Consider the following 16972-nt stretch of genomic DNA (forward strand, 5'->3'; position numbering starts at 1 on the left):
TTTCCAGTCCGGCTGTACACTTTTCATCTTACAGCCACTTTTAGTCTAACACCAATAGTCTATATAATTAGTAGTATAGTATAGTATTTATTTCAAAGTATATCAAACACAAACAATAGTACGGAATACAACATCATAGAACTCAGAATGATAGGTTCGGGACCCCAGTGAAGCACAGCTTGTTAACGGGGCCCCTTTACATAGTAAGTAACATATTTACAATGGGTGTAACTTACATGTAACTTAAGAATAAATGATTTGACAGTATAATAAAAGGGGTAGGTTATAAAATAGAGATGCTTCAGCTTGCCTAGGGTAACCCTATTAACAGCCTAAATGAAGCAGGGCCAGGACATTCCCCAAAGCATCCTACAATCTCATTCACTAAAATCGGTCAAAATTTGTGAGTGCATAAAAAATGCTTAGGAAAGGACACCTCATCGAATGAACAGGAGCCCCAAGAAAACCGAAACACCACACTTTTTGACCACTGTATAGACAACCTCTAATAATAAACACACACATGCCCCCCCCCCCATATACACCCGATTACAAATGCACGCACACACCCTCACACACACATGGAGACCTCACTCATTGCAATTTGCTTCATGATTTATACATTCACATCCGACCGCAAACTATCGAAGAGATGCTTTTTACACAATGTTTTAAATTGGGACAGAGCCAAGCTATTTCTAATGTCATGAGGTAACTTATTCCATTCTTTAACACAAACTATTCTAAATGAATTAAAAGCAGATTGGGTTCTTGCTAATGGCTGATGGAGAATGTTTCTTTGACGAGTATGATAATGATGGATGGAAGAATTTTCAACAAACACATGAGACAAAAACGCATTCTGGCGTGCTTGACACTTAAACATAAATGTGACACAGTTAAGAGATACCAATTCATCAAAAGGTAAAATTACTAAAATTACTAATGGTGTTAGAATAATTATCATTTTAGAAAGAGCAAAAAATAATTTCCGAACGAATAAAGATAAAACTATTTTGATATAAAAGTAAATGAAAATTAGAGTAAGTGGGCATTGTACAAAATGTAGTGTCGACCAAACGGCAAATTGATGATTGACCGGATGGGTTTGCAAGTGTGGTGCTAGACTGTCTGAGAAGAAAACCAATCGCTTGTAGACCAAGCGAATATAAACGTTTCACATATAACATGTCTCAACCGAGGTGGCGCTTGGGGTGCGATGTGAAAAGAATGGGAATTCCTGCAAATTTGAAGGCCTCTGGAACGGGATGCTCCGTGATTTTAACAATTGTAATGAGGTAGAACTTAAATTTAGCCCAAATATTTTCGGTCTCAACAGGGCACAAACGTATCAATTATTTACACTGAACTCCCACCCCCCCCCCTTCCCACAGCTAATTGCAAAATCATAATTATGTTTGTCTCTTATCTCCCGTATTTTATCCCAACATCAGCTGAGTGTTGCAGTCGGAATGGTGGAACTTAGTGGTTCAGGAGCTTTCCTTGGTGACGAGCGGAGGAGTACCAAGGCCCAAAGCAAGAGTCTCATCTACAAGCGGATGACATTCAACGAGGAGGTGATACTAAGCCAGAGCAGAACTATTGTAGACAGGGAGGTGTTGTCCGGTACAAATCCCGATGCGACGCACGTCGTAGTAGGTATTGATTGGGGGGCTCAGTGTACAATCACTTGTGAGTATGAGAATGATGAAAATTATGATGATTCGGATGTTACCGAAGAAATGAGTGTTGAGCTCGAAAATCTGAAGGACATCCTAAATACAAAGGGAGGGGTAAACGTTCAAGTTGACGCTAAGAAAACAGATGAGAGGAGTAGATTTTCTTACAAATATAGGGCTGACATTTTAACTACAGAGGAATATTTCTCTGTCACATATGAAGGAGCGAATCAGATTGCTAGATCTTTACCTAAACTTGTAAAGAAGACTAATGATGGTAAAGGGGTTCCTCTCAGATACTATCTCATGTCTCTGGAAACCGCAAGAGGAAAGTTAAGAGTCGTTGCACCCGAAGACATATTATACAAGGAAGTTGATGAATGTAACGGACAGAAAGCTTTGCAGTTTTTGGAAGAGCTGAAAGAGAACCGCCGAAAGGTGTATGACATATACCACGAAATGAATCTTAACAGTGCATTCATTACCGATGAAGCCCTTACAAGAATTGAAGGGGTCTGGGAGGAGGTCTCTGTACGAATATCCAGTTTCAAAACCGGTCTCCTGGAAATAGTTAAAAAGGTCAGATCAAGGGAAGATAACATTTGTGTCCTGGAAGAGTTTGTGAGTACGATGAACTCTGAAGAGGTGTCTGCTTCAAAGTACGAGGAGGAATTCGAACCATACCTGCAGAAAGTCAGATTTATAAGGTCAATGATAAGCAAGGGAGTCAAGTACATCGGTAAGAACGATGAGCTGGTAAAAGATGCTAAGGAAAACACCTATGTCTTCTGTATCCCAAGTGGTAGCGATGAGGAAGCTGTGGAGAAAAATCATGACTTTCTCCTGCGACTTTTGTCTACATTCTCAGAAGACGACATGAGTGAATTCATTGCGGTAGACCAAGAGATTGTATCTACCCATGTATGGCCGGATAAAGTGAAAAGGCCAACCATCGAGAAATACGTAGACGGCATACGTACATCTGAGGATCTCTATGAGGAAGAGGGTAAAAACCTTGAGGAGTGCATGATCCAAGCCCATCGCTTCCTCCGAACGTCCGCCCCAAGGAAACCGGCATTGGTGAAGCTTAGATGCCCGAACGCTATTGCGGGGACTGGACGTTGTACTGGTGACCCGTCCAAATGGAAATGTTCGAAATGTGGGCATTTAGTCGATTATGGTTCACATACCAAGATGTTTTACTGCCCATGTGGAGCATCGAATCCTAAGGATTCTAGGTTTAGATGTAATGATCCGCAACATGGCTTGAAGTTTACGAAGTATCCAAAGGACCTCCTATGGGACGACCTTTCCCAGCTGAAGCCAATGAAAGAAGTCAACATTCTCATCCTGGGTGAGACAGGTGTTGGAAAATCAACGTGGATCAATGGGATTCAGAACTATCTGTCATTCGCCAATTTATCCGAGGCAATGGATTCTCAAGACTTCCCTGTCTTGATTCCAGCATCTTTCACCTTAACACAGGACGGTGTACAAAAGAAAATCAAAATAGGGACAGATGATCCCAATGAGGTCCAGGAAACTGGGAAATCAGCCACGAAGGAACCGCGTTCATATGTCTTCACCGTTGGTGACGTAAGATTGTGTTTGATTGACACACCTGGAATAGGTGATTGTGGTGGAATCGAACAGGACGAAATCAATATGCAAAACATTTTATCCCATCTCACGCACTACCCTGAGATTCATGCAATATGCATACTCCTGAAGCCGAACAATGCGCGGCTCACTGTCATGTTCCGATTCTGCATCCAGGAACTGCTCGTCCAATTGCACAATTCTGCCAAGAACAACATCGTGTTCTGTTTCACGAACGCCAGACAGACTTTCTACCAGCCTGGTGATACGCTACCGGCTCTTAATGAAGAGCTAGCCAAGAAGAAAGTAGGAATTCAAGCTACGAAGGATACGTACTTCTGTTTTGATAACGAACCTTTTCGTTTTCTAGCATGTATAAAGAATGGTGTCACATTCGGCGACGGGGAAATAGCCACCTACTCGTCCAGCTGGGACAAGTCTGTCGAGGAAACGCAACGTCTTCTAACGTACATTGAATGTCATTTGAAGCCGCACAAAGTTAAGGAGAGCCTTGGCATGAATGAGACTAGAAGAATCATCGTTGCCATGAGCAAACCCTTAGCAGAAGTAGGCAACACAATAAATCACAATCTTGATGCAGCAAGAGAAACCAAAGCTAAAATTAGTCATGCAGATACTGAAATGAATTCTTTGAGGAAAGAGTTGAAATTCAAAGGATATGACCTAAAACGAATGGAACTGGGCTATCCCAGAACAGTATGTGCCGCTCCTGAGTGTGTCAAGTACGTCCATGTCGGCCAATCAAAGGTACAGAATACAGTCTACGACACAATATGCCACCATCGCTGTCGGCTCAAGGGTGTCCCAGTCGAAACAACGAGTAACCCACAACTTGCTCGATGTTGGGCCATGGAATCCGAATACTGTAAGCACAGTAACTGTGAGCACAGTTACAAACAACATATGCACGTGACATACGAAATAATGATAACGGAAAGGGATTTTTTATCGATCCAGAGTCAAGACCAAATCAATACCATTCAAGACACAAAATCAAAGAAGGAAGCATTCATTAATGAAATCAACAAGAAAGTTGAAGAATTAAAAGCTGAACAAGATATCATCATGGCAACTGGAGCAAAGTTTGGATCGTTCCTGAAGGCAAACGCTCTCATTACATACAACGACGCTGTAGAGGAATACCTGGAAATGTGCATTAAGCAAGAGAAAGCAAAACCAGTCACCCTTCGAAAAGAAGGTGTGCTAGAGAACATGACTAAAATGAAAGAAGAATACAAGAAACAGAGAGAGATTCTTGACAACGCTATCGCCGGGGGAGCCAGTGAAAATATCCAAACACCAGAACAAGTTCAAGAACTTCAAGAAGTGCTCTTTAGACTGAAACATTTTGGGGGCACGCTGAGGAAATTCTTCGACGAAATTTCCCTCATGCATACATCCAAGGACATGTATTTTGAAGAGGTCCATGTGCCCCCTCCAAAGAAGGCTTATCAACGGAAGAAGAAGGGTAAGAGGGATAATTGGGCTACAAACCTGAAAGATAAATTAATCAATTCGTTGCCTTGGAAATAATAAAAGACCCCAAACATGTACTGTAGATGTAGGAAGCACATTTCTAAGAGCATATTGGTAATACAAAACATTTAAAATATGTTACACAAGTACAAGTAGGAAATAATATATTTCCTCTTTGTTCTCATTTACATCATATTAATTTCAGGTAGAACGGTATTGCGAAAATGTAATAATGCATTAATGGCTTTCCTCCACATTTTTAGAATATAGGGGATGGGATTTATCTTACAATAAAACTTACAGTTACACTGATCCTGAAATCCTAGAAAAAAACAATCGTCTTAGTTGACAATGCAGGGATAAGATGAAAACCGGGTGAATTTCAGAGATAACCTATTCACATGAAAACCTTTAGAAAAAGTAGACAACATAATCAAAATAATTTAATACAGTAAAAGAGACAAAAACAAAGAAAAAGACCTTTTTCTTATTGAAAATAGTTACGTACATGTATAAGAGAAGACCTCAACTTTAAACGGTACGGAATGAACGAATGGATCTAGGCTTCCCCCATGGCAGATTATTCCAACCCAGAGCTGAGCATGCTGACTGTACAATATATATCCTAATTAGATAATGATGATAATAATAATAATAGTACAAATTATGATACGAATAATAATGGTCTTTATTTATACTAAAAACCAATTCTTTCAGCCAAAGGCTGAATTACAAATGTTTTTACATTGTTTCACATAAAATCTGCCTACAGTAAATACACACAAAAAGGTTAAATAAGTACACAATAAAAGGTAGATAAAGGTATCTTTTGTCGCCCTTGTCGTCAATTTAACAGTGCCTCAACTGAAACATCGGTTATCACTAGCCTTCTTAGAAGTGGGATGAACCGTGATTATAGTTCGAAGCTACAGTATATATGCGTCTGTCATACCAAATAATGTGAGATTTTTAGGTGTCATTCTAAATGAGTTTTTAACATGGGATGACCATGAATCTAAAATATTGACGTCTGTATCAAGATGTATAGGTATAATGTTTAAAGCTAAATACTATTTACCTCCCCAAGCATTACTCTCAATTTATAATTTTATTTTACTGCCACATGTCACTTATTGCAATATTGTATGGGGCTCATTCAAATAAAAAAAATCACCAATCCTTTTACTTCAAAAGAAAGCTATTCGTTTGTGTGCCGACGCTGGTTATTATGAAAATACTGGTCCCCTCTTTAACCGTTTCAAGACTTTAAAAATTGATGATATACATAAATTTCAAATTGCTTTGTTTATGTTTAGGTTTTACTGTCGCCAATTACCAATAACATTTGATCATATGTTCCTTTGAATTCATTTATTCATAATTATTATTATTACATTTATCAAACCCGCTAACCGCCTTAGCCCATAGGTCAATACTGGTCCAGATACCTGAAATGATATAGCTTTAACAATACGTGGGTGCTTCTACATTAAACAAATTTAAGTTTGAGTTAAGCATTCCATTATTACCACTAATTTAAGTTAAGGTATTGTTCTATCATCAGTTTCATCATATTGCATACTCTATTTTTTGTATTATTTATACGAACGTATCTATGTTAAACATAGTAATATTAATCGATACACGGCTGGTGTGTTATTATCATTTGATTTATTCGTGACATGCTTGATGTGTTTTCCTTTTGGCTCTGCTTTTACTGTAATTCTTAAATATGACTTATATTGATTTTATTCAGGGTCGTAGTCTTTCTTGAGGGGCGTCCTTTTCAAGCCTTTGTCATGTTTGTGCTTATGACTGTTCCCTCCCATGCAATGATTGTTTATTGTTATTTTACCGTGAAATATTGTCAATATATTTTCTGTTGTATGATTTACTTTTGCATGGAAATAAATAATCAATCAATCAATATTAGTAACCATGGTAACAGAAGATAATTATCTCGATCTTGGTATTAACACTTGTAACGGGTCTCTTTTTTACAAAGTAGGTTCAATTATTGAAAATACCATATACTTATTATCATATGTTATCTTGTTTAGCTCCAAAATGACGTTTGCTATAAGTATTGTTACTGGAGCAATAGGTTTAAGGAGGGTTTCGGCATTACACACTTTAAGTGAATTCCATGACATTCGCCACGTATTCCGTATGTTGTACGATACTGCAGCTCGTGGATTGATATCATGTATTCATAAAACCTTTAACCCTAAATCTCCCGGGGGATTTTGATTCTTGTCATTCCGGGAGGGGGGCATTATGCCCCCCCCCCCCCTTAAGATCTCAGCCGCAGATTGCGCGATCACAACGAAAATTTGCATGATGGTAGAGAATAATCTACGCAGTTTCACTGAATTCATATATTTTTTATTTTATATGAATTAATTATGCTAATTTATTCATGAAATCGTACTTTTTGCTCTAATTCACTAAATAAAGCTCCTAGAATGCTATATTTTGGTGAAAATATTCTTTAAAGCATTCCTAACAATTGTGAATGAAAAAAAATTCTGGTACTAAGACCGATTTCTTATGTATTTTATTGTCTTTTTGATTTTTTTATGTACTTTTTGCTTTTTTACTTTTTCGTGTTTTTTTTATTGTTTTCCGATGAAAATCATTCCAGACTTAATTCTGATCATAAACAAGGCAAAATTAATTTAGTTTAATCAGTAAAAGTAAAAGTAATGATACATTTATGAATTTTGGCTATATACACAATTTGCATTGGATTTGTAGTTTTGTACATGAAATCACGTTTTATGAGCAATTTTGGGTCTGACATGCACTTACATAATGTTGCGTAATGTCGTAAAAGCGTACCCGGGCATCACAAATTTGGTCTCAAAATTTGCGCGAGACTTGAGAGTAAAAAGTCAGTGAGCGGCGAGGTCAAAAAGATTTGTGCAGCAGATATATCGGGAAAATTGTCGAGGGGCATAATGCTACCCCCCCCTCCCGGGAGAATTAGGGTTAAGAAAAGAACATAAGGCAGATAATAATGGATGTATGTAACTATGTAAATTAAAGGTTCCGGGGAAAAAATCATTTTTTTTTATTTTTGCTTAAATATACGTCACAAGAGAACTAAAAATACATTATAAGGAATTTTTTCTAATATATAATGTTTTGTGTTATTGTTTTGAGTACTCTTACTATGATGTATCTGCACTGTAAAAACTGGTGTTAAAACTGACACCAATTGGTGTTAATAGAGGACCACACCCTGAGGTGTTAAAATAACATCCTAGAGATTGAACATAACACCAAAGAGTGTAAATGTAACAACCATAGGTGTTGTAATAACACCTATAGGTGTAAAACTAGCACCACCAATAAACACCGATGTAAAATAACTGGTGTGGTCCTCTATGTACACCGCTTAACACCACAGTTTTTGCTGTGTGCCATGTTTACTGTTATTGACTTTACGAACTTCTGTTATCCACTACGTGTTCAAAAATGCAGATACAGATATTTCAGAGTACACATGTAAGAAGATGAACTGATATTACTTGATATGTCTCTTTTTAAGCACGGAATTGCAATTCAGTTTCTTTAGATGACATTCTTAATATGTTGCTTGAAATGTATAATATTGCAATTTGTTGTTGCTTAGCATATGTCTAAGAATATATTTTCTAAAAGGTAAATGTTACTTTCAATCGTTATATCTTCATTATAGATATATGTGCAAAGAAATAACACTGTATTAAATAATTGGTGTCTAATGTCTGTTATCTCGCAAAATATGTGCCATTCATTTTGCATTTTGTCATAGAAAGTAGAAGTGATGTTGTAATGTACTGATGTACTGATGCTGAATTGTACATTTTTTTTCTTCTGGTGTTTTGTTACTTTGTAGATAACTAGATAATTAAGAATGCATTACTACAAGTTATGACAATCCTCTTTTTATCATGTTTATGAAGCGCTTGATATATCGGAAGGGCGTGCTAAACGCTTTAAAGATATTATTACCCCGGTCATCGGCTTCAGTCATTCCCGCACATAGTTACAATAGAAGTGTTCATCCAGAGCCCCGTCTTACAAAGAGTTGTAATTGATCCGACCGATCACAACTATGGACGGCAAGCAACGTCAACATATATTATTATGTTTGTTCAAAATATTTTCCAACTATGATGTATATTCCTGCATTAATTGTTTTCTTGAAAATTCACTGTGCTTCTTTTTGTTTACACAGGACATTGTGCAAATTTCCTGTAGAAAGAAATTATGACAGTGATGGATTTCCATAGAGTTATGATTGATTGGATCAATCGTAACTCTTTGTAAGACGGGGCCCAGGTATTATCAACAATGTTTACCTTTTATTTCGATTTTGGTTACAAATCTGCGACGAAACGGGGATGTAGGCCTCCCAGACACTAGTCTGCAGGCTCAGACTCATATTTGACACTTCAACCAATAACAGGTCTCGAGTAAAGACTAGAATCTAAAGACTCTGTCATATACCACAATGGTAGAGCCAGTTACAGTACACAGTAGATGTAGTCTCACTACTTCAGACTCTGTATTATGTACTATGCGAATTGCGAAAAACAAGGGTCTGTGCCTGAAGACTACCCACACACTACAATATGTGAACTACAATTTTTTTCTCTCTCTCTTTGATGTAAATTTAACTTGTAACAAGATTTCAAGTATGACAAGTACCTGTTTTACATTTATAATTACATGTTCTTGCGTTTGAATTTTAGAAGAATATTAAATTATAAACATGTTAAAAAAAACGTCTCTGTGAAATAGAATGGATCCATCTTCAAAATGTTTTAATTGATATAATTTTCTTGAATGATTTAGATTTAGATTTATTTATTTCCGTTCAATTTTTTCTTCAAAATATAATCAAAGTAACAATACATATTCAATATAATCGATAATACAGACAAATCAATGAAATTTCGTAACGAATGTTGAACATAAACAAAACTGCAATTTGTTGCAGTAATCTTATCAATGAAAAGAAACAAGAAATGAACGGAGGGACTTGCCAAGAAAAGCAAAAGCTTGTAGAGAAGGCAAGCCCTAAACTTAGTTTCAATACTAATCATACATGAATGTATGAACCTCCCGGGCTAACATGGCAAATGTAACCCACAAATCACTATTTTGTCATGTGAGTTTGTTCGTTTATCTGCGTGTAATACTTCTGATCCTCCCCCTGACTTAATCGGTGTTTCATAAACAAGAACCCAAGTGAGCATTTGGAAATATTAGTTAAGGGTGCATGTATATTGTAGACTTTCATGTAAGTAGTTGTGTTTATTGTTAAAATAATTTGAAGCATTTATGATCCAATGTTACACTTGTTCGAGGTTTCAACATGATATTAAATTCCGAAGCAAAAATAACTTTGTAGTTGTCACTTGTCTTGTGCCATAGTGTTCATACTTCATCATTATCATAATACCGTGAATAAAAAAGGAATTATTATGACATGACAACCACTAGAAAGTTTGTTTGATTGATTGATTGATTGATTGATTGATTAATTGATTTATTGATTAATTGATTGATTGACTGATTGATTGGTTGATTGAGTAAGTGAGTGAGTGATTAAAGTTGTGTGCTACGCTACATGTAGCAGTAACGTTCATAGATCACGAAAGTACACTCTAAAAATGAAGTGCTAATCTAGCACTTAATGTCCTTTTCTAGTTCAATCTTGAATGACTAAATCAGCACTCAAAGTGCAGTCACAATGCAAGGACATTAAGTGCTAAATTAGCACTTTATTTTTAGAGCGTAATACACATAGGTTACACGGGCCTAATCACTAGTGGCAGACCATAGAAATTCATTCGAGCCAACCCAAAGCTATTTTTTTATTTTGATATGGCTGATTGACAAAGTGTATGCATATGATTGTCCATCTAACACTGATTCTATTTTTGGTAATTACTGAACTTCCTTTTCCCAAATTGGGAAGAAATATCACCAATTTTGGACTATATTATGACTGGCGGAAGGATTAGGGCTATTTTGCTATTTGAGGTGATGAATCTGCTCCCCCCCGAAGGTGTCTTCAAACACGCCAATTTATTTTTAAAATGAGCCGGTCGAGGGACCCTTTTCTGGTCAGATATGGATTGCCAGATATATATCCTATCCACTGGTAGTAAACATTCGACCCCCGAATTTCATCCTTATTTCTTATGAATTTTGTAAAGTGCCAATTTAACACATGAGTCTATGGGGAATGAATTAGGCCTGTGAAACCTGTACCTTGACCATAAACTATTACATGGAGAATTCCCTAACCTGCCCTAACTGTTCAGTAGCAGATTGCTTTCACTAGTAAACATGTTTCAATCATCAATAGGTCAAAAACTGAACTTCATGGCTATATACAAGGCTACATAGGGGGTATAACAGGTAACAAATTGTGATTAGTAACTATGTCTGTGTTTGTGTACCTAGGCTATATGCTGTGCGTGTGTTTGTCTCTGGGTTGCATGTTGTCGTGTGTTTTCGCATACAGACGAGCGCTGCTGTAAATCGTGTATAGCACACATCACAAGATATAGTACACATTAGATAGGCCTTGCATCAATTGCACTTGTGAAATCGGTTCATGGGGAAGGGAATGAGAAGAGAAAACTTTAGAATTTGGCTGAAGAGTGGTGGATACAAGAGGGAGGGCGGTAGAGAAAAGCATAGTTAGTATGTTGGGGGGCTGAGAATGAGTGCTACTGCTATCTTGTTCAACTTTTACCGACTTCTAGCCAGATTAGCCCCCCATCCATTTAGAACACAAGCCATCTAACCCCCTCTCTCCCTGTCTCTCTCTCTTACACCCTGGCTTGGGCCCTTGTCATAGGAAGATTAGCTCCATGATTATAGTAAGCTTGAGTCTATAGACATGAGTCTATGGGGAATGAATTAGGCCTGTGAAACCCATAACTGCCTAATGCATGCGAGATCATAATCTCACAGCGCCCTCACTCGGTGGCTGTAGGGAGATGTGTAAAGGGCACACATGATTATTTCATCAGCGCACAATGCATTCTTGATAGGCGTATGTAAAAAAATCACATGACTATTTAAAGGACCAAATGTTTACCTATCAAAATATAAATGATAAAAATATACGTTCACGCCCTTTCATAATTTCATAAAGAATACGATAGGATGTATTTAATTATCATTATTGACTATGCAGTTCTGTTTTTTCTCGCCATGAACTGACTGTATTATGATTAGTCTTGTTTCAGGCCATTTAATCTAAGTATTATGTACATAGTTTTGTTGTATTGTTCATAATGGTTACTGTAGTGAATTATAACTAAATATATACAGGGATTTTTTTTTTGATGAGCTGTAATTTAACGCATGAGTGAATGGGAGTCCTGATTACTTGTGTGTGCCCTATACGGACTTTTTAGAGAAGTGCTAGCAGGCAATATAGATTTCTTTTTGACCATTTCGATGGAAGCTCTGAAGACGAACAAGACGATGGAAATCTTTCCATGCGCAATTATCTCGATCCATTTAGGTATCCAGGCCTACACGTTTGTTACACAGGGGGCACTTCCATTGACGAGTGGATACCATGCGCGACCATGGGTTCTCCAAAAGCTTCCTAAACACGTACTTTCCATATTCTGAAAGTGCACCCCTTAACAATTATTGGCGTGTGAAATCCTACCCTTAACAAGTATTAACAAAACGATACTCTTGGCAAGTATTTCCTGAATTGGAACCCCTAAACAAGTACAGCGATATTTCAATTGTTAGGCCACGGACGACGTCGGTCGTTTGTTTTAGCTACATCATTGGCTTTATAGTATCCCTAAATTAGACCTCAAAATAGCCAATCTGGAATAAAATTATTGGAAATGGTTTTTCAACTGATTTGAGTAGGTATGGGTGTCAACATTTACCAAAAAAAAGTTAGGAGGAATACGGGTTGGGGAAAGTGTTTTTTTTCAAGGTCAAAGGTCAATGACCTTTTCATATATACCGTATAATGATATCTCTGAGATGGAAAGGCGCAGGTTGGTGATAATGGTGTCAAAATGCACAAATTTTTACCAGAATATCAAATGAAATAGAATTAAGTACCTAGCATGCACATTCACCGATGAAATTCAAGGTCAAAGCCTTTCAAAGGTCAATGACCTTTTTTACATTATATACCATACTGTATAATGGTATCTCTGAGATGATAAGGTACAGGCTAGTGATCATGGTGTCAAAATGTACAGATTCTTACAAGAAGGTAAAATAGAATGAATGTGAGTACCTAGAATGGACATTCACCAATAAAATTTAAGGTCAAAGCTTTCAAAAGGTCAATGACCTTTTTACATTATATATATCATACTGTATAATGGTATCTCTGAGATGAAAAGGCACAGGTTGGTGATCATGGTGTCAAAATGCACAGATTCTGATCAGAAGATAAAATAAAATTATGGACATAGAATGCATATTCACCCATAAAATTTAAGGCCAAAGGTCAATGACCTTTTATACATTATTATATACTGGTATCTCCAAGATAAAACGGCGCAGGTTGGTGTTCTTGAGGTCAGAATACACAGATTCTTACAGGAAGATCAAATAAAATGAAATTAAGTATCGACATTGCACATTCACCCTTAAAATTCAAAGACAAGGTCAATGTCCTTTTTGACATTACGTAATAATAATGGTATCTCTGAGATAAAACACCGCAGGTTAGTGATCTTGGTGCCAAAATACAAAGATTTGTACAAGAATCTTCTGAAAATGGAGAGGATAGATCTAACACTCATGTCACAGCTAGCATCATCTGAAAGCATTTCCAAACAGCAGAGGGATGATGATGAAGTGAAGGCCATCATTAGAGCTGCATGTATATCAACTTCAACAAAGATGAATTACCGTATTATTATTAATCACCTCTCATTGCGAGCTGCCAGAATCTCTTGAGATGCTAATGTTGCAGAACAAAACTTCATACCTGCTCTCTGCCGTACGTCACCCATGATGCTCTTTCTACTAGGTATCAGTTTGTACAAGGATCATTATTTGGTCCAGAATAACTGAGTGTTATCATGCACAAATTAGGCATATGATATGATAATGAAATTCAAAAGGAGATAATAGCTTAAAAGTACACATCCATTGACCTAACAAAACTCCTACAGCGCCACGTCCAGATCTTGAGAATCAAGCTATGCAACATATCAGCAATAATATAGACCCTGGTCTGATATCCCTTGACAGAACGTTATTAGGCTTTCATTGCATGGGCCAGATCAAAGTCCTGAAAATGTCAGAAGGTTTTCAAAAGTTTAATTACTCTTTGCTGAAGTTGAGACACTTAACTTCATTTACTATGACAAAAGCTGCAGCTCTAATGATTGCCTTATTTTAATTCTTCGTCATTGCCCCTGGCGATATGAAAAATGTTCTTAGATGATGCATGCCATTAGGGTTAGGCCTATCCTTTCCATTTACAGATTAAGTTATAGTTTATAGTATTGATTGTAGCAATTGAGGTTAGTGACCTATTGCTACAGAAAAATTAGTACCTTGATTTAGATTTATAAAATGCATATGTAAATGCTCCTACTTTAGACAACTTCACCATTTTAGATTATATCATACATGATTTTTTTTACACTTTTGGCAATGCATTACTACAATATATATTAAAAAGTGCTATTTGATATCGATTTCACCTCGAACTTGTATTTTGACGTCATCATTGGTCAAGGAATCAACTATTAAATTTGTGTTCATTTTCCATGCAGGTCAGTCTTTTTCCCATCAGAATCACTATATACAATGAAGTTATCAAGTTATCGACCTATCTACTTAAATTCCCTGACGTTATTGATATAGTTGATTGACTTCTAACCCTTAAATATATTTTCCATGGCCGCCATTATTTATCCTTATTTCAGAGTGAAATTATTAAACATCCAAGTTTTCATTACAAATAGGTATCTTTCTTTCTATAATTCACAAATAAAATGTGAATATAATAATTATGAATTACTATTTTTTTTGGGGGGGGAATCATGCATGGATGTATAAATACACATTAACTTTTGACCTTTGACTCTGGATATCAAAGGTGAAGGTTAATTCTTTATGATTATTTTGTGCCTTTTCATCTTCTTGCAAAAATTGCTTTTTGACACCAAATCACCAACCTGCGACTTTTCATCTCAGAGATACCATTATACCGTATATAATGTAAAAAGGTCATTGACCTTTGAAAGGCTTTGACCTTGAATTTCATTGGTAAATGAGCATTGTAGGTACCTTATTTGATTTTATTTGATCTTCTTGTAAGAATCTGTGAATTTTTGACACCAAGATCACCAACCTGCGCCTTTTCATCTCAGAGATACCATTGTACCGTATATGGTATATAATGTAAAAGGGTCATTGACCTTTGAAAGGCTTTGGCCTTGAATTTCATTGGTGAATAAGCATTGTGGGTACTTGATTTGATCTTCGTGTAAAAATCTGTGCATTTTGACACCAAGATCACCAACCTGTGCCTTTTCATCTCAGATATACCATTATACCGTATATGGTATATATTTTTAAAAAGGTCGATGACCTTTGAAAGGCTTTGACCTTGAATGTTTTTGGTTAATGTGCATTCTGGGGACTTAATTTTATTTTATTTGATCTTCCTGTAAGAACCTCTGCATTTTGACACCAAGATCACCAACCTGTGCCTTTTCATCCAGAGATACTACTATACCGTATATGGTATATAGAGTAAAAAAGGTCATTGACCTTTGAAAGGCTTTGACCTTGAATTTTCGTCGGTGAATGAGCATTGTATGTACTTGATTTGATTTTATTTGATCTTCTTGTAAGAATCTGTGCATTTTGACCCATGATCACCAATTTGTAGTATTTTATCTGGGAGATACCATGATACAGTATATTTAAAAAGGTCATTGACCTTTGACCTTGAAAAAAAGCACTTTCCCCAACCCGTATTCTTCCTAACTTTTTTTTGGTAAATGTTGACACCCATACCTACTCAAATCAGTCAAAAAACCATTTCCAATAATTTTATTCCAGATGGTTACTAATTATTGGCTTTAGTACAGCCCCACCTCCCAACACCTCGCGCAAATTGTACTCTAAACACGTAGTGTTGATTCTTGGGGCAAAAAGTACATCCTTTATAAAATATTTCAGTCATAATTTTTTTATACCCTCGCATATTCAACTCTAAACACGTAGCTTTCCTATCGAAAATAGGAAAGCATTATTTTAGTGTTTTTGACACCCTTATTACGTACGTAAGGTGCCCTATCTTGAAAACGACATCCTTTTTTACGTGTTTTTTTTGGGTCGCGCATGGTATCCACTCGTCAATGAAAGTGGCTCCGCGGTTCGTTTCTTCTACTTCCCGAAGCTGACGTATAAATTCGCTCAAATATACTTATTACCACCGCTCTCCATAAGTGCATTGTCTTTGCCCCCAAAATGGATTTGTATTTTCTAATCGTACAACCTTTTCTCTATCTCTCTCTCTCTGTATGTGAGGGTGTGTGCGTGTGTGTGTTTCTCTCTCTCTTTCACTCCCTCCCTCTTACTAGCATTGTCCTGAAACATCCAGCACATTATCAATCCGGTATACATAAATGATAAGATAATTGCAGTCCTTGAGTTTTTGTTCATATTCGTCTCTTTAATTCTTTCCAAATATTTATTTCAGTAATATATCAGATCCCTCCTATTGGGACTAAGTCCAGCCAGCAGTAAATAGTTATTGATTGGTTTTGTTTTCTTCACGAACATATATTTTCCAAGCGAATTTAAGTGGATTCTGTTTAAATCAAACAGAGTGAGTAATATTTTGGGTGCGCCCCCGCCCCAGTTGTACAGACAGTAGCGTCATGAACCAAATATTTTAGGGGGCACCAGAAATGGCGTTTGGAATGAAAAAAAAATTAAAATTCTGCGAACTAACAAGCCAAACTGTTAATTCTCATATATATTTTGGCACAATATTCAGACAATGATATCATATTTCATCCCTTTCCTTTTCTCTCGTTTTGTGGGACAATGTGTACAGAGGAGTAATTATACAAACAATTTCATTATCGTTTTATTGTTGTTTATCATTGTTTAGAAATTATACTATTCTGCAGTCCAACACAAGTCATTAATTAACATGATATTCT

At 36.6% G+C, this 16972-nt stretch overlaps 1 protein-coding gene across 1 annotated transcript; it reads left to right on the top strand.

Annotated features, from left to right (window-relative positions):
- The first annotated feature begins 1472 nt into the window (after window positions 1–1472).
- On the top strand, window positions 1473–4832 carry LOC121421261. The gene has a single exon (XM_041615923.1). It carries the CDS (start codon window positions 1473–1475, stop codon window positions 4830–4832), a length of 3360 nt encoding a protein of 1119 aa, XP_041471857.1.
- Window positions 4833–16972: the final 12140 nt, after the last annotated feature.

Source organism: Lytechinus variegatus, chromosome 9 (genome assembly GCF_018143015.1).
Source record: "Lytechinus variegatus isolate NC3 chromosome 9, Lvar_3.0, whole genome shotgun sequence".
Taxonomy (NCBI): domain Eukaryota; kingdom Metazoa; phylum Echinodermata; class Echinoidea; order Temnopleuroida; family Toxopneustidae; genus Lytechinus; species Lytechinus variegatus.

Coding starts and splice junctions, on each gene's coding strand:
- LOC121421261 (XM_041615923.1), top strand. CDS start 1,473: ATGGTGGAACTTAGTGGTTCAGGAGCTTTCCTTGGTGACGAGCGGAGG.